The 18,162-nt window shown below is 36.3% G+C and overlaps 3 protein-coding genes across 12 annotated transcripts in view; all 3 read right to left on the bottom strand.

The window, feature by feature from the left end:
• Positions 1 to 1,117: 1,117 nt before the first annotated feature.
• Positions 1,118 to 7,450, bottom strand: LOC101242550 (neurotensin receptor type 1-like). Its single transcript, XM_004226216.3, has 6 exons — positions 7,290 to 7,450; positions 6,897 to 7,231; positions 4,797 to 5,048; positions 3,497 to 3,712; positions 2,691 to 2,868; positions 1,118 to 2,368 (listed from the first exon to the last, which is right to left on the bottom strand). The coding sequence occupies exons 2-6, from the start codon at positions 6,958 to 6,960 to the stop codon at positions 1,828 to 1,830; spliced, it is 1,251 nt and encodes a 416-aa protein (XP_004226264.1). The 5' UTR covers positions 6,961 to 7,231; positions 7,290 to 7,450; the 3' UTR covers positions 1,118 to 1,827.
• A 135-nt stretch (positions 7,451 to 7,585) lies between these two features.
• Positions 7,586 to 11,262, bottom strand: LOC104265847 (growth hormone secretagogue receptor type 1-like). Its single transcript, XM_018812375.2, has 5 exons — positions 10,884 to 11,262; positions 9,971 to 10,219; positions 9,621 to 9,836; positions 8,812 to 8,995; positions 7,586 to 8,514 (listed from the first exon to the last, which is right to left on the bottom strand). Exons 1-5 carry the CDS (start codon positions 10,927 to 10,929, stop codon positions 8,055 to 8,057), a joined length of 1,155 nt encoding a protein of 384 aa, XP_018667920.1. The 5' UTR covers positions 10,930 to 11,262; the 3' UTR covers positions 7,586 to 8,054.
• Positions 11,263 to 11,957: 695 nt separating this feature from the next.
• Positions 11,958 to 18,162, bottom strand: part of LOC100186383 (plasminogen-like) — a 17,920-nt gene continuing 11,715 nt past the window's right edge. For 7 of the 10 annotated variants that reach the window (XM_026835267.1, XM_026835261.1, XM_026835264.1 and 4 more), the window contains 7 exons: positions 17,078 to 17,186; positions 16,373 to 16,500; positions 15,798 to 15,956; positions 15,223 to 15,403; positions 14,875 to 15,011; positions 14,181 to 14,313; positions 11,958 to 12,468 (listed from right to left, as the gene is read on the bottom strand). In XM_026835267.1, the coding sequence (XP_026691068.1) occupies positions 12,336 to 12,468; positions 14,181 to 14,313; positions 14,875 to 15,011; positions 15,223 to 15,403; positions 15,798 to 15,956; positions 16,373 to 16,500; positions 17,078 to 17,186 (980 nt within the window). In that variant the 3' untranslated portion in view covers positions 11,958 to 12,335. Of the gene's footprint in view, positions 12,469 to 14,180; positions 14,314 to 14,874; positions 15,012 to 15,222; positions 15,404 to 15,797; positions 15,957 to 16,372; positions 16,501 to 17,077; positions 17,187 to 17,601; positions 17,752 to 17,983; positions 18,085 to 18,162 lie in introns of all 10 variants that reach the window. The other 3 variants (XM_026835263.1, XM_026835262.1, XM_018812699.2) reach the window with 3 other exon arrangements.

Below are 18,162 nucleotides of genomic sequence, written 5' to 3'. Positions count from 1 at the left end.
ATAGTAGGGTAGGGGAAGATAAAACACCTTTAGCACATATTATCCAAATATCCTGATCGTGTTTTAAACAATTAACAACGGCCTATGAGAGTCGTGAGGATATAGTTTTATAATTCTTTGAATGTTCTTTGTTTACTAATGAATGGGACGAGAAAATATAGAGTTAAAAGGTGTCCCATCTTCTCTATAGGTGGTTTGGGCCCAACAGCGGACTTTTCGTAATGCTTCTATACTCAACATAAAACGTATATAAAATCCATCATATGTCAGGAGAACTAAAATTAACGTTTATTATTTTATTAGGCAAAGCCATCCGTGATATTGTGGACGTAATTATGAAACAAGCAAAATGCGTTTCAAACGACCCAAATTGTATACCTATATTTCCGAAATTCGAAAACTATTAAAATAAAAGCTACTGCTGGATTGTGTTTAAGTTCATTATTGGCCTCTTCTTCAATGGATATCACGCTATACTATTGTAGACGTATTTGTTCTCAATTTAAGACACTAAAAGTGTTATAACAGTGTTAAAATAATAATGCAGGGTATTAGTATAATATCACAATGCAGAATTAGTTTAATAATAAAAAATTACTTAACTTCATTCTTTCAGCATTTTTCTATAACATGTTGTTCAAATCTGGTGCGAACTAATATCTTTAACTCCCTTCTCGTACAAGTCTAAATCTAAATACTTTGTGTGAACACTGGTTTTTCAACAAGGCAGAAAAAGCGGAGGGAATAATCAGCGCTAAAAACGCTCTAAATTGCAATTCGTGTTTCCAGTTTTTTTCTACTTTTGTTCTTTTCCTTGCGTGATCTGGTTATCCGCGGCTTTCGGAAACACTGGTTTAGGGCGAGACTCGATACTAAAGCGGTGTACAAGCGTATATTCATTTATTAAATGTTTAAAAGGTAGAAGAATTAAACGAAAGAAGTGCACATACATTAAAAAAAAACATGTAATAAAGTAACAATGATACAAATATTTGCAATAAAGTAAAAGATATAGTGAGAGTGAGAAAAGATGGGACACCGTTTTATTTTCTCGTCTCATTTGGTAGTTAACAAAACACATTTAAAGAGTTATAAAACCGTATCGTCAGAACTTCCACAGACCGTTGTTATTTGAATAAAAACTCGGTCAGAATATTTAGATATTATGTAGGCTACTAAAGGTGTCCCGTCTTCCCCCACCCTACTATATTATTTACACATAATACCGTAGGGTAACATGAGACAGTCATCTCTTTTGTTAGTAAACAAAGAATATTTCCAAAATTATTTAACTATGACATCACGCTTCAAAAAGAGCCTTGTTAAATTGTTTTATACCGGATCGGAAAATATGGGCTTTAGGTGCTAACAGTAACCCATCTTACCCCACCGTATTATATTGTCGTACCTATATAAAAGAAAGGAAACATGAAATTGATTACCCTGAACTTTTTTAGTTAACAGTGGCATTTACATAACGGAATACAAGGGCTATAAAGGCTGGTGTTATTACATGTTGTGTTTTATGAAGAAGACCATAAACTTGTGCAAACAAAACGTGTAAAAATATTTACCGAGTCGTAAAATTTAATTTGGGATGTCGTATTTCGGACAATTGGTGATATATAAAATGTATCAATAATTAAAGAAAATTTTGAATTTTACAGAAAGGAAAGATAGGTATTGACTTTTGCAAAGCAGCTTAAATATAGTTTAACTTGTAACGTGTAGGTTTGTACCGTGTATCTGTAGTGTGAGTATGGTCACACATGGCCTACCCAATACATTAAGTATAGGTCATGGGTCACACACAAGATTCTCTTGGTGTCAATTACAACAAAACACCTTCCGCCAAAGTTTGACAGTTTCGCCTCTAATATTACTGGAGCCCATATTATACATAACAGGGTTCATGCATTCGCTCAGGCGTACGCATAGGTAGGAAAAAACACCGAACCAGTAATCGCTGTAGTACGTGTTCAACTCTTTTGGAGTGTTCGTTGAATACATTAGGTACACAGTTTGAGGCAAATACCCAATCATAAAGCAAACTACGATTAAACCAAGTTGGACAAAGGTACCTATCTCATGGTACATTAACATGTCGTTTTCAGGCTGCTGAACTGGCCTTCTTCGGCTGCTGTTGCTGTAAGACACGTCAGTTACTTGCTGGTGACATCGCGCATCGCTGGTGTCTGCCTTCTCAATGTCACTGTCCGTAATACTGGTTGCATCAGCTACGGCAGAGTGGTTGGTTATTAAGTCAGGGATGTTAAAGTTGCTTGAGGATATTGTGGAGACTTTAGAGACCTGTTCCTTCAGCACTGCTTTGTTGGAACGCACGCTAGAGGTATAACGCTGCAGAAACCTAAATAAAAGATTGAATTTCAGGCCCCAGGATAATTTCAGAGGAAAAATTTGATAAAAAAAATGAAAGTAAAAATTAAATTTATAAAGTGCACAAACTATGAGCTTTGATAAAAAAAACAGGCTAGTGTAAAAAGTTGTTAATAAAATTTATGGTGCTGGTTGGGGAAAGATGGGACGCTTTATTATTCTATTTTCTCGTCATATTCGGTAGTAAACAAAGACAATTTAAATAACTATATAAAACCTCAGTATTATTGCGTACCAAAAATGCCTGCCATAACAAAAAGAAAAGGAGGGTTTTTTTAAAGGTCCTAACATACCTGTCTCGTGCTATTAAAGACCTTGCGATCATCAGCGAAATAACAATGAGCAAGATGTCGGGGACAAAAAACATGAGCGAATTTAAGATGTCGATGTATATCTTGTATTGATTGGTACAGCATCCATCTCTGCTGTCGATGGAGCATGACGGCCATGCACTACCCACGTCTCGGGACGCTGAAATGGAAGTTTATGGTAATACTAAACAAATTAAAATATGACGCCGGGGCGCAGTGTTTAGCGTCTGCCTCCCACAAGTTGCTTCTGGGCGTGTATGTGTCCTTGGCTAAGACACTTGTGCTTTAACCCAGTGGTCACTTATAGGTTCTAAGTTTTTTTACATTAAAAAATAAATAAACACAGTCTCTCACAAAGTTACATATGTGGTAACTCGAAAAGCAGGCACTATAGGTGTATGAAACAAGACACCTGTTTTCTAATGACCGCCGTTACACGGCCACACGAAGATAAATATTTACAAAATTTTATTCTTAAGAAAAAACGTATTCTCAAGACTCTTGTGGGGGTTGGGAAATATGGGAAACTATGTGCTAATGATATCCAGCATATAGCCACAGCACTATATAATTAAATATAGTGGGGTGGGGAAGATGGGACACCTTTTCATTCTATTTTCTCGTCTCATTTGGTTGTGAACAAAGAAAATTCAAAGAATTATAAAACCATATTCTCACGAATTTCATGGACCGTTGTCAATTGTTTAAAATATCAGAATATTTGGATATTATGTGCCAAAGGTGTCCCATCTTCCACCACTCAACTATATGTTATGATTAAAACTTACATCTTTCAAAGTCCACCCCCATTAAAAAGTAAAGCGGCAACGCTGATAAGATAGCTACCACCCAGAGCACGCAAATGAAAACCAACGTTGTTCGTTTTGAGATCTTCATTGCTAAAAACGGCCGCTTGATGGCAACAAAGCGCAAAATAGCAAAAGCGACGATATGCATCGACGTAACGTAGTTAGTAGCGTAATCCACGACCCAGTAAAATTTACCTGTCAAATATAGGAAGGGGTGCAATGTTAACAACGTGAACTTAAGATCTTACAGATTGGGAACTAAGGGGTCCAAAAGTTTAAACACATTTTGCAGAAATTTGAAAAGGAGAATAAAGAGGGAATCAGAACTGCTGATAAAAAATTGCCAGACACAGAACATATGACAGCCACATAAAGAAAATGTCAAACCCGCATATTTACTTGTCTTTTCACACCTTTGTTGGTAAAAGGCAAACAAAAATCGGGCGTGATTTGCAAAAAGTTAAACAGTGCGTGGATGTTAAATGCGTGTAAAGGTGGCATGCGAAAATCGGCATTTAATTTTATTTGAGTGAGGTTCTATATGCCAAAGTACGCGAAGTGGGATTTAGGGAAAAGTTAGTCAGTTTCCTATATTATTTTTACCCTTTAGAAAAAAAAAAATGAAAAATTTTTCAAACATATTTTTTTGCAAAATTCATCAAACACGTAGTACTGTTAGATAAAATAGAAATCGTTATAACAGCTAAACCCTATGTTTCCTCATCGTGTTTTTACAATTAATAACGTTTTTTAGAGACACGAGGTTTTGGTTATATAATTATAAAATCAATCTTTGTTTACCACCAAATTAGAAAACGGAATAAAAACATCCCCAATTTTACCCAACGTACTATATAGTAGGGTGGGGGAAGATGGAACACCTTTAGCACATAATATCCAAATATCCTGGTCGTGTTGTTCTTTGTTTACTTGTTTACTACCAAATTGGACTAGAAATAGAATTAATAGGTGTCTTATCTTTCCCACCCTACTAAATATATATTTTACTTTATTGCAAATATTTTGCTTCAATGTAACTTCAATACGTATTTGACGTACGGTACCATATACATATAGTGGGCGGGGAAATATGGGACACCTTTAGCACATAATATCCAAATATCCTGATCGTGTTTTAAACAATTAACAACGGTATGTGGAAGTCGTGAGAATACTGTTTGATAATTCTTTGAATGTTATTTGTTTACTACCAAATAGGATAAAAAATAGAATGAGGAGGTGTCTCATCTTCCCCCACACTAATATAAAAACCACTTACATAGAAACTCTCCCCATTGCCATCTATCAAACCCCCATGTCCTCCTATACAACCATAGTGGGGAACACACGAATGCAGAGATGAGGTCCGAGACACAGAGACTGAATATGAAGAAATTTGCTTTAGTATGTAAACTTCTATTGATGAGAATTACGAGCATCGTGGAAAAGCTGCCAAGAGCCCCGATTAGAAGTAATGTACCGATGACGCCAGAAATCACAATGTTGGACGTGTAAGAAGGGAAGTTATCGTCTAAAAATAAAATAGGTTGGTGTAAGTTTTTAAATAGTCTGTTTTATGTAGGTGCGATCCCACGGAAGGCAATCACAACTATAAATTACATGTGTAGTGGGGTAGGGAAGAATGGGACATATTTTCATGCTACTTTCTTGTCCCATTTGCTATAGTAAATAAAAAACATTTAAAAAATAAACCGCATCCTTACGACTCCAATAGAACGTTGTTAATTGATGTTTAAAACACGATCAGGATATTTGAATATTATGTGCTAATGGTGTCCCGTTTTCCCCCACTTCGCTATATGTTACATCTCTAAAAGATCACTCACAAACAGCACAACACCGACTGTCTTTCCCCGGCACTCGAAAATACGCAAGTTACATTCACTTATTCACTCAACTCTAAGGGACTATTTAAATAATCTGAGAAAGTTGGCGTAATACCGTGAGAAGCATCATCAAAAATATTTTATTGACGGTAAATATTAATACGGCGCCTTTAACACACGGGTAATTATTTTTTCATGACCTTAATTATGTAAAATATATATTCGTTGTCAAACAACATGTTTTTACTCTTCTGTCCATGCTATATTTACATGGTACACACGGTGTAATGAAGTGTGCATTCAACTAATTCCCAGGGTGAAGGAATAAAATATACTCTATATTATCTGTTCCCAAAATTAAATTCAATTTGATACAGTTTCGAAATAAGTAAATAATATTTTGAATTTTAAATTTCCTTTAACAAAAATTAAATTTTCTAATTTTTACGAGACTTAGTCCGAATTATTTTTTGCAAAACATGTATTGCGACTACGCCTATGCCAACAGTGCCAAGCGCTATAGTTTGATTTCTGACTCAGAGAAAACGAAGTATTGACATAATTTGGGGGGAGGCTGAACGCGCCGTGATATAACAGAAAGAATTAATCAAACGTACAACTCAAAGTCGATTTCAATTTGCAAACACGGACGTCGTATTTGCCTTTCGGTTCGATTTCTACAGCTTAAATAAAAGGCCCACGTCTCGTGACGCAGGGAAAGATACGACGATGGTACAATTGCATTGCGACGCTAACTTTGCAAGGCATTTCACGATTTACACGAAATCTTATCATGCATAATTGATGGCCGAACTCGCTCAGTAGGAATTCACTAATGCCGTTATATTCAACGAAATCACTGAACAGATAAGAAGAAACGTTAATATTACAATAGACGCAAAATCATCTCGAACGGCGACTGTGGAAAACCAAAGCAAAATTTCTAAATGTGTGTTTGAATGAGTGAATGTAATTTGCTTTATCCTCGCGTGGCTAAAAACGACAGTCGTTATAACACGGTTGTTCATACACACTTCGTGCCAGCTTACGAGTTACCATGTGTGTTACTTTGTGGGTAATTATTTCTAACAAGCAGTTCGTATAAACGCAGTAAAAGTTTTGCAGGCGGTTACTCGTTACTTTATAAATCACACGTGAACGTAAAAGTGTCCGCAGCTGGTTGTTTTATTCAATGTACAGAATAACTTGTCTATAAATCTTATCAACTGTCTAACGTGAGATGTAACTGAATACACGGTCAACTACAATTGTGGCGTAAACAGCATACACACAATCGAAAAATACAGTTTTGACTTGATAGATACCGATAGAACATAATGTCCCATATTTTTAGGGTGTTTTTGACTATTAACAACGAGTCTTGGGGATATGGGTATGCAATTCTGTAAATATTCTTTGTTTACTATCAAATGTGACGATAACAGAATGAAAACATGAACCGTCTTACCTTAACCTACTATATTAAAAATGTAATCACAGACACGAATTAATAATAAACAAATTTATTTTACCTTGTATTGTTGCCATTGTACTGACCGTCAGATTTAGCGAAACCATATCCATCGTCGTTGTCATTTTAAGCACAGATATTAACAGCTACAATGTTCCCTACATACAAGAAATACACGGACCCAGAATCAGCTGAAATGAGACTGAAAAAAAACAGAGTTCAAATTCTACTATCTAAAGGTGACGTAGTGGGTTTTGAGAACTTGCCTTTTTACGATTGGTAAACATAGCAGTAAGATTGTGGCTTATGCTTACACATGCCTGTTTGTTTATTCCTGGACGGTAACAGGCACCTGTCCACCGTATACGGGACTTTTCGGGTAACTGGACGAAAATTCTGGTAAAAAATCTCAAATATTTTGACTCATAAAACAAATAATACCGAAAAAAGATACCTCGCTTAAAAACTGCTGTATACTGCGGTCGCTTTACTACCAGCGTTGACAAACTAAACGCAACTGTGTCGAATTAGCACGAGTTACGGTAATTAAAGAATGCTCGCCACCGTTGTTGATAAGCGCTCCTCCCGCGGGGTTTTAACACAAATTAAGCGAGGTCACTCTAGCTTGCCATGTGTGACGCAATATAGCGATCGCGTGTAATGACGTCATAGTATGTTTACATACCAACATTACGATTCGAACGAGAAGCGGAAAATATCGACCCAAAAGTGACACATCCGGTACGTAATAAATTATCTGTGAGGTGTATTACGTACAGTGCGAAAAACAACTGGAAAACAAAAAATGGACAACAGAAATTTCCCGCAATGTCCAAACGCAAGTATAAGGTCAGTATGGGCTAAAGGCATCGGCTTTGACATCATAGTTCAAAGAAAATAGGTTACACATTCTTTTGAGTGGTGGGAACGTGAACTTTTAAAAGGCATGCTGAGTTGAGACCAATAGGCGATGCCAAATAACAGGGGTAGATAATGCCAGCGTTGCTATAGGCCATTCTCCCGTTCCAGAATGCCGTTGTTGGTTCCGTTTCTAAATATTTCTTGACGTACAGTGAATTTTTAGCAAGATACTGATATAGAATCAGGGAAAAAATTAAACTGAATAAATAATTGAATCTCAAAATGTACATCTCAGAGCGTTTTAACTAAATGATGAAACGATAAAGTTCAGTTCTTTCATATAAATTTTAAACTCTGGTTAATTTTTCGTGCATTTGAACTTTTGAAAAAGCTGTTTCGTTGCGTCTCTGAGAGCAGAAGACCCCAGGAGGTAAACTATCGGATTTAAACACTCACTAAATCTCAGGCAGAGGTAAGAAACTGCACCGAACCAATAATCTGTGCTATTGCCCTTTGCTTCTTCTGGCGTAGTAGAAGCCCATACACAGTAAACTGTGAAAGGAATATACCCAATCATAAAAGACACGACTATAAGCGTAAGCTGAACAAATGTAGATTTCTCCATTTGAGTAACTGAGTCCGGCACACTGCTTTGACGTATGAAGAGACCCCGAAACCTATGCGTGACCGGTGTGATTGCAGTTTGAATTACGTTACTCACTGCTCCCACATTAACTGCTGCATCTTCCACACTAGGAATCGGCTTTGACGCAAATACAGACGTGTTTTTCTTCCTCGCTATAAAACGACGTCTCCACCTGTTTTAAATAATTTCGATTTACTCTCAATTTGATAAATGCATTTTTCTTTTGTCCTGTGTTTAGGTACCAAAAAGCACACCAGACTAATGATTTAAATATCCAAACATAATCCCACTGTACATTCAATCCAATATCTAACACATTATGTAAATATGTATCAAGCATTCGGTATAAAAGCAGTATTCATTTTACGACACAGTACAGGCGACCTATCAATATTATTAAATTCAATAATTTAAACCGCAGTGACCCAATACACCTGTTATCGTGTTTACACTACGTGTCCTCGCTTACCGTCGCTTCTTCAACAAAGTGAAAATAATCGTTGCCGAGAGTATGATTATTATAACTTCTGGAACATAGAACATAAGGGGGTTGATGATAGAGAAATAAACGCTGTAGTTGGACACACAGCACCCGCCCTTGTTGTCGTTTAACATGGAACATGAGGGCCAAGAATCCCCAACTGAGTGAGTGGCTAAAATATAGGGAAATAAAATAATTTTGTGAAATTGTTTTCTGGTAAAAAAGTTTTGTTGTATAGTAGGATGGGGAAAATGGGACACCTTTAGCACATATACCCAAATATACTGATGTTTTGAACAAATAATAGCGGTCCATGGGAGTCGTGAGGATACGGTTTTGTAATTCTTTAATTATTCTTTGTTTACTATCAAATGGGACGAGAAGATAGAACGAAAAGTTGTCCCATCTTCCCCCACCTTACTATATCTAAGTTTCTACGCCTGGGCAGGAACACTAGCGTTATGTAATAAAGCTTATATGTTATACCCACACTTACTTAACGCATTGAAAATATATTTTTATATGAACATAGTAGCTTGTGGTTAGTCGGTTAACGTTTTCATTCTTTTAAAGTATCAAACAAAAAAGCAAACAAAAAGTATGCAAAAAAATAAACAAAAGAGTAGCAAACAAAAAAATTCAAAGAATTATATAACCGTATTCCTACGACTCCAAAAGAACATGAATTCTTAAAAATACGATCCGAAAATATATGACATTATACTCAGTATCCATCTTACCCCACAGTAATATGCTAACCTTATTTGCTATTTTTTACAGTTTAGAGACGAACTTACCCCTGTCATACTGCACCCCCATGAAAAACCCAAGCGGTAAAGCAAGTACCAAGGCTAACAGCCATAAGGAGGTTATATACATTAGAGTCACACGTTTTGAGATTGACGAGATTTGGAAAGGTCGTCTTACTGCTATAAACCTCAATGCGGCGAAGGAAAGAATGTGCATTGAAGTAACATAGCTTGTTGCTAAGTCGCTCACCCAATAGAATTTGCCTATTAAAAAGGATAGAAAATTTTTGATACAAATTTTATAATGATAAATAATATTAAATCGGTGTAACTTATTTATGGCGGAGTAACAACACTCGTTGTGACACGGGTGTTCTGAGAGAGAGAGAGATACTTACATAAAAACTCTCCCCATTGCCATCTATTGTAACCCCATGTCCTTCTATACAACCATAGAGGGGAACACACGAGTGCAGAAGTAAGGTCAGATACACACAGGCTCAATATGAAGAAGTTGGCAATTGTGTGCAAGCTTTTGTTGCTAAGTATCACTACAATGGTGCAGAAACTCCCGGTGGAACCGAAAACAAAAAAAAATCCAACTGCCACGGAGATTGACATTTTGACTGCGAATGAAGGATCATGCGCTGAAACAATGAATGGTAAACAATGAGTGTAAAGTAGGTTGGGGTCAAATTATCTATGTTTTTATTCTATTTTATTGTCAAGTTTGGTAATAAACAACAAGTTTTACCGAATTATATAACGAATCTTCGTGAGTTTTAAAATAACTGTTGTTGATTGTTAAAACATATGGCCAGAAAATATTGGGAATTATGTGCTAATAGAATATCTATGTCACTGCAATTACAACACATGTTAATAAAGGGGATTTATTTTTGTATGTTGGTTCTGCTATTAAGTTAAATGTGTTGTTACTCGTAAGCGTACACGAGGTGTATGAAACAGAACGTCCGTGTTAAGATGGATGTACACAGTATCCGGGGTTACGAATTCGTATACGATTCGGAGGAAATATTTTGTCGGATATCTATGTACACAGTAGTCATTTTTCGCGCCGTATTCGAATTCTGCATGCGGCACGAAATTCGGACAAAACGGACGTATTTCGGATACTGTGTACAGACACCAACAACTATATTGTTGCCCGCTATATGCGGATAAATAAGTTACATTTATTTATATTTTTCATCATTTATTTATTTATTTGTTCATATTTATTTATCCTCATATAGCGGGCAACAATATAGTTTTGTTCATGTTTATTCATATTTTTTATATTTTACTTACTTTCTGTCAGCAACACTTCAATCCCATTCTCAACAGTTGCATTCATGTTTCTACTTCTGCGGTCGAGTTGCTATAGGCCTGCCTACCGCCTTACTACAATGCGGGGTGTTTATAGCTGCAACTAAAAGCAATCCAATGCCCCGGAAACATGAGAAGATAAAACGCTTGCTATATTAAGAGAGCGCGGGGTCGACTCGCTTCACACAAACACTTAACTATGCTTGCTTACTATTCTTAGCCATCTCGGTACACAAACAAATAACCTCATTTCTCTCGTTAACTAAACATCTATTTAAAAAAACCTATCTACAATCGGTAGATTAGGTATTTAATCCATTAACCAAATAACCAACAATGTTATTTGAGCACCAGATAAAATCTGTTGGAAAGCGTTTTTTAAACGGCTACAGCTACCACCAGCAGAACGGCGTACACATAAAATCGATCACTTATCTACTGCTGCCCGTTTGGCACTGGTTGCTAAAATTGCAGCGTATTTGTTGCGGATTTAAATCAATTTGACTGGATTTCAGTTGGACTGAAAAGCCAACTGAATTTCCAAGAGTTTATAGCGTAATTTTATAAAAAAAAAACTCTTCCATGTATAATATGAACAAAAGAATATAATTGTGTTTCATTTATATAGGAGGATGGGGGAAGATGGGACACCTTTTCATTCTATTTTCTCGTACATTTTGGTAGTTAACAAAGAACACTCAAAGAATTATAAAACCTTGTCCTCGCGACTTTCATGACCGTTGTTAATTGTTTAAAACACGACCAGGATATTAGGATATTGGGTGCTAAAGGTGTCCCATCTTCCCCCAACCTACTATATAGTAGAGTAAGAAAAGATGGGACACATTTTCAATCCATTTTCTCGTCCCATTTGGTATTAAATAAAGAACATTTAAAGAATTATAAAACCGTATGCTCACGACTACCATATAGACCGTTGTTTATTGTTTAAAACAGACAGGATATTTGGACATTGTGTGCCAAAGTTGTCCCGTCTTACCCCACTTTGCTACATATACCTATATATGCTTATTGATCTCTTTTGCACAATGAACGTTTTACTATATAAGTTAATTTATATTTCACATTTGTACGATAACTATTCGTACTAGTAACATAAGACTGCAGTCTGCAGACTGTAATATTTTTTTAGGGATTATAAAACTGCACCGATTGTATACATACAGCAGTTCTGAAACTGGAATAAAGAAATCTTTTTAAACAGTGCTATAACTATAGGCGCATGCGATTTGACAAGATCACATTTTTTATAAAAACGAAAGTATAGCATGATACTTGTTTTAAAAATTAGTAAAACAGACCGCTGTCCAATTTCTGCTATTCAATATAACACTTAAGAACTTACAAAAGTTTAAAATAACAACTGCGTCTGCGTTTTTGCTGTACAGAAAATTTGAATACGATACTGTAATATTAACATCTGGGTACTTTGCAATAATCTTTTCTTCTGTGGTGGTCCATTGTAAAACACCATGGACCTCGTGCATCTAAATCTGGGTTACGGCAGTAATTGTGGGCGCCTAGGTACCGGTATAAAGGTACGATGCTGCAAAAATAAAAGTATGGATGAATACATGAATGAATAAAGATATGTATTATCAGATGGTAGTAAACAAAGAACATGTACAGAGTAATAAAACTGCAACCGTACGACTCCCATACACCGTTGTTAATTGTTTAAAACACTATCAGGATATTTGTATATTATGTGCTAAAGAGGTCCCGTCTTTGCTCAGACTACTATAATATAATTTGCAATTTAAAAGGGTCTTAAGACAAGGGCAAATATATTATTACTTGTTTGGTTAAAATGGTAATATTTGAATGAATGAAAGAATGTAACTCATTTAAACTCATGCTTTGTGGCGAGGCAACGGCGGTAATTAAAACACGGGTGATCTGCTTCATAAACCTCGTGCATGCTTAGGAGTTCCCACAGCATGGAAAACTACGCAGATTTAATTTGAAACCGCTCTTCTGGCATTAAATAACATGTAGGATTTATTCCAACAAAATCGTTTCATCTGTCGATCAGACTATACGACCAGACTTATGGTGAGGCTTTAAGTTACCATAAAGAATACGTCGTATTTTATATCAAAGCAGTTTAAAAATCTAAAATACCTAATATAGTACTGTGGGGGAAGATGGGGCACCTTTAGCACATAACATCCAAATATCCTGATCGTGTTTTAAACAATAACAACGGGCTATGCGAGACGTGAGGATACGGTTTTATAATTCTTTGAATGTGTTTTTGTTTACTACCAAATGGGACGAAAAAAATGGAACGAATAAGTGTCCCATCTTCGCCCACCCTACTATATACATAATTTAAAACATATAAAATATTGATTTTATACCAGAAAAGCAGTTTTTAAATTATATAATTTTTAGCAGCAACAGCAGTTGCCAAATAAAGTTAAGTATTCAATGGGAGAAACGACTGGACCAAACGCGGAAAATTTCCCTCTGCAATTAAAGTTTCTCAAATAACATTAACTTATCAATATTGATCAACTGCTTTCAAAATTTTGAGGTACATTGAGATAGAAAATCTCCAATCATGCCAAACGAAGTGAAAACCTAATTTAAACGTGCAAGAATGTTAAATATTATATAGCAGGGTGGGAAAGACCGGAGCACCTTTAGCACATAATATCCAAATATATGATCGTGTTTTAAACAATTAACAATGGTCCATCGGGTTCGCGAGGTTACGGTTTTATAATTCTTTGAATGTTCTTTGTTTACTACTAAATTGGATGTGAATGTAGAATGAAAATCGGTCCCATCTACCCCCACCCTACTATATATCAGCCATACTCAAAATTACCGCGGCTATATATAATATATAACCAAAGCTTCCGTAACAATAAGTTAATTGTGCGAATTGTGATAAAAAATCTGGCCATAATCTAGCACTCATATAGTTGGACGATTCCCTTCGCATTAACATACACGTAAAGTACCATTGCTTGTAGGGTGCAACGAACACGCCTTTTATCGAGTAGGTTATATGTACTGTTTTACACACTTAGCGTTTTACAACAACGAATGTCGTTTTCCTGTCACGAATTGTCTTTTCGCTTTAAATACTATATGACCTTCGATATCGTGACCGAGGAGCAAAAAAAAAAGTCATTCATTTATTTGGTTATCTCGAAAAAATACTGCAATCTAGGTTTAACTGTCTCAAAACTACGACATTCAAATTAGTACTACTGACTGTGCATATAAATTTCCATGCTGACTTACTACTTATGCATATGAGGTGTAAATGTATCCCATCTCTGACAAGCAACTCCTTTTCGTGTAACGTTTACTGTACCAAGATACGACATACGGTCACGAGCGTAGTAACAATCTGGTTCTTCAATTCTAGCAGCACCTGTAACACAATTAATAAATAAATAAATGATTGAAACTTATTTTATCCTCGCGTGGCGAGGCAACGGCAGTTTCATTATGGTTGTTTTGTTTCACACCCGTCGTGCCCGTTTACGAGTTACCACATATGTAACATTAAACAAATTATGGTATCAGTGTTTCTACAATAAACAAAGTTCTCACTTATCTTAGACAAAATTCCTATTGTGTTACAGCAATGCACCAACTATATATGCCATGAATCTTATTACATGGCGTGCTTCATAACTGTATATAGGACCTCAACCATACAGAACAGCGCTACAAAATTTACAAACTAAACATATATCTCGATTTGTAACGATTGTGTTGTAGTTACAGTTATAGTAGTTTGGAGTAAGATGGGATAATTTTCATTTTCTCGTTTCATTTGGCAGTAAACAATGAATATTTAAAGAATATAGAACCGTATCTTCACAACTCTAAAAAAGAGTAATAAACACGCTATCCGGAAATATGGGATATTATATGTCAACGTGTTCATGTTATCCTACAGTATTATATACAAGAAATATTACATTACCTAGAGAACACAAAGGGATAGCACAAGGTTCCCATTTGTCTCCAAACGATGCTGGATAACACCCAGGCCACATATTGGAGCTTGTAGAACGACAGTAGTTTTCCCTCAAGCCCTGTAACCGAACCTTCAAAGCTCCCCTGTTAAAAAAGAGTGATTACAAGAAGTAATATAGTATAGGGCGGGAAAACATGGGACACCTTTAACCCATAATATCCTAATATCCTGTCCGTGTTTTAAACAATTAAAAACGGTCTATGGGAGTCGTGGGGATACGGTATATAATTCTTTAAATGTTTTTGTTTGCTACCAAATGGGATGAGAAAATGAAAGTTTAGTAATACAACTTACGGGTAAGCGATCTTGTTTGGGTATTGCGACATCCAAAACTGACATGTCTTCCCCGATACAGTGGTACGGGCTATGCCTCTATAGGTTTGAGGTTTTTTTGGGTCAACGCATCCAGTGTCGTTCACAAAACTAAGGTTAGGAATAAAGTTAAGTGGAAGAGGGGGAGGTCCTCCGGAGTAATCTGGAATAAAAGATCGAGAATTTCGATTTATTACGAAATACCGAGAATAAAGAAAATTAATTGCAAATTCTTAAAAAATATGTAGAACAAAAACAAAAAAAAGTAGATAAGGTTTTTGAAAAAAAATTAACTAGTACGGCGCAATGGAAAAGTGGTTAGCAGACGGCTTCTGGCCCAGATGACTTGGGAACGATGTTTAATGCTGCTACGATTAAACGAGAACAGCTGTGGTATAACTACTGTCGCTGCACCACAACGCGTCGAAGTTAATTTTTTTATGGGTTTATTCTAAGTAAAAAAAAGTTTGAAAATAAAATTTTAACTAATACGTTTGTTAGATGCATTTTACTTTCACATACAATAAAAAATCTTGCCTATATTTAGAACCAATTACCGCATATGTGTCCGTTGCATTGTCTTGCACTGAGAAATGGCCCTTTGCAGTTTCCTTGTCCCCAAGTACCCGCGACACAATACTTGGATTTAAACTGTAAACCTCCACCGCATGATTTACTACATGCGGACCAGGGTGCCCAGTCGCTCCAAGTTGCCGCTAGAAGAAATAAGTAAATGAATAACTTGTTTTATCTTCGCTTTGAGGGGCAACGAAATTCGTTATAACACCGGTGTTCTGTTTCACACCTCGTGGCCGCTTACGACTTACCCCGTATGTAACTTTTTAATTTTTTAATTTTAATTTATGGCTGATAATTGGAACAATCCATTAGTGACCACTGGGTTGGACCAGTTAGTGTCTTGCCAAAGGACACATATACGTCCACAACGGTAACTTGTGACTATAGAGGCCATCCTTACCATAACTACTATACTTTATTCTCGCATGGCCAGAAAACGACATTCGTAAAACACGGGTGTACATACACCTTGTGCCAGATTATCAGTTTTGCTATACTTGGTTATAAAGTACTTAATAGGTTATAAACGGAGATGGCGGAACCGTATACTCACCCGTATTACATATGCTAACGTTGCAAGTTTCACTTCGATTCGTGAGTGCAGAAAAACACCAGGGGACGCTTGATCGGTTTGGATTCCGACAATAATTGTTGTTCAGGTTTGGAAAATTTGTATTGTTTCTGCGTGAAATAATAACTTAAATTGCAACGCATGATTGTACATAAAAAATATTTTATGACGATGTTTTATTTGTAAGACCAGGTCTTTTGTAACTAATATAGTAGGCTGGGGGGAGATGAGACACCTTTAGCACATATTATTCTAATACCTTGATCGTGTTTTAAACAATTGAAATTTTCAATGAGAGTCGTGAGGATACGGTTTACTGCTAAATGGGAAAGAAAATAGAATAAAAAAGTTGTCCCAGCAGTATACATTAATTCAGATAACATGGCAATTAAAACTCTTGGATACAACGGTTTTCAAAATACAGTAACGCAATAACGGCAAGACCAGTGTATATAGTAGGTTGGGGTAAGACGGTACATTTTTTATTTTATTTTCTCGTCCTATTTGTTAGGAAAAAAAATATTTTTTACAGAATTACATAACCGCAGATGACTTTAAAAGAGCGTTGTTAACTAAAACACGATGAAAAACATAGAATTTAGGTGCTTGCGGTTTTACATCTTACCCCACAGTATACTATATAAATCGATTCAGAATGATTATTTTTGTACTACTACCTATACGTACCTATACGAAGTCTGGTTCCAATGTTTGCACGGTTCACCCGATGTCGTTACGTTTCTGTTGCCACGATAACTACCAGGCTCGCTGACCTTAAAGCAACCGCCGTCTGAATCTAAGTTTAAGATGGTAAAAGTATTTAAGATTTTTTTATATATATATTTTTGTACTGCTTATAATTTTGGATAACCCATTAGTGACCACTGGGTTGGAGCAATTGTCGTTAAGAGTCTTGTCATCCAAAGAAACATACGCCAACAATTGTAGCAGCGGCGAGCCTTGAACCCATTATCTCTGGGCTAAATAAACTACAACAATAAATTAAACTTGATGTAATGCATCCAAGTTTACTTTAGTGTGGCTATAGTATGTATTTATAATATCACCCGACTTTTGCATAGAGCCAGCTCTCCCACTAAATCTACGGCAATACTGGCTAAACTCTGACCTAGAGGATATATGGGCCAACTCTGGTCTAAATCCCAGGCCCCACGACCTACCTAAAATAAAAGCAATGTCTTGAAACTTACATAATGGACATGCTTGGGCCTCACAAGATCCCGAGTTTAATACCTCTCCCTTGCACCCGCCTTCTGGGCAATACCTTACTCTTGAGTGAGTACCTGGACCACAAGATTTGTCGCATGCACTCCATGCTCCCCAAGGAGACCATTGACGCTCTGTATAAAATACCGGTGGCTTACAGAAAAAGTAAGGTACATTTTATACAAGCTCTTTTTAGAAATATTTGCTTATTCTATAGGTACACAACAACCAGTAAATTTTAAGCTATTAGGCGTCGCACAAACACAAAACGTGATTAGCTAAAAATTCTAAGTAGGTAACAATGTGTAACTGTATGCTAAGGGTATATTTATTTCTATGTAATCTATATAAGGCAACCATACTTACCTCGTATAGGGCAATCTTCATAGCAAGGTTCAGATTGCCATTGTATTCCTGGGCATCCCAAGGAACCTGGTGTGTTTCCAACACATGACCGAGTTCGGTATCTACAATAAAATATATAGAATTATAAAACTGTATCCTCACGACTCCCATGGACCGCTGTTAATTGTTTAAACATGATC

The sequence above is a fragment of the Ciona intestinalis genome, chromosome 7, assembly GCF_000224145.3.
Source record: "Ciona intestinalis chromosome 7, KH, whole genome shotgun sequence".
Classification (NCBI taxonomy): domain Eukaryota; kingdom Metazoa; phylum Chordata; class Ascidiacea; order Phlebobranchia; family Cionidae; genus Ciona; species Ciona intestinalis.
The sequence above is the reverse complement of the archived record's forward strand: the minus strand, read 5'-3'. Positions and strand labels throughout refer to the sequence as shown.

Excerpts from the sequence above, each read along its gene's own strand:
- LOC104265847 (XM_018812375.2), bottom strand. The coding sequence starts at position 10,929 with ATGAATGCAACTGTTGAGAATGGGATTGAAGTGTTGCTGACAGAAA. Across the intron at positions 10,220-10,883 it reads TGAAGTGTTGCTGACAGAAA|CGCATGATCCTTCATTCGCA; the intron begins GTAAGTAAAATA and ends TCATTGTTTCAG. Across the intron at positions 8,515-8,811 it reads ACTTTGTTGAAGAAGCGACG|GTGGAGACGTCGTTTTATAG; the intron begins GTAAGCGAGGAC and ends TATTTAAAACAG.
- LOC101242550 (XM_004226216.3), bottom strand. The coding sequence starts at position 6,960 with ATGACAACGACGATGGATATGGTTTCGCTAAATCTGACGGTCAGTACA. Across the intron at positions 5,049-6,896 it reads TACAATGGCAACAATACAAG|ACGATAACTTCCCTTCTTAC; the intron begins GTAAAATAAATT and ends TTTTATTTTTAG. Across the intron at positions 2,369-2,690 it reads TCTTTAATAGCACGAGACAG|GTTTCTGCAGCGTTATACCT; the intron begins GTATGTTAGGAC and ends TCTTTTATTTAG.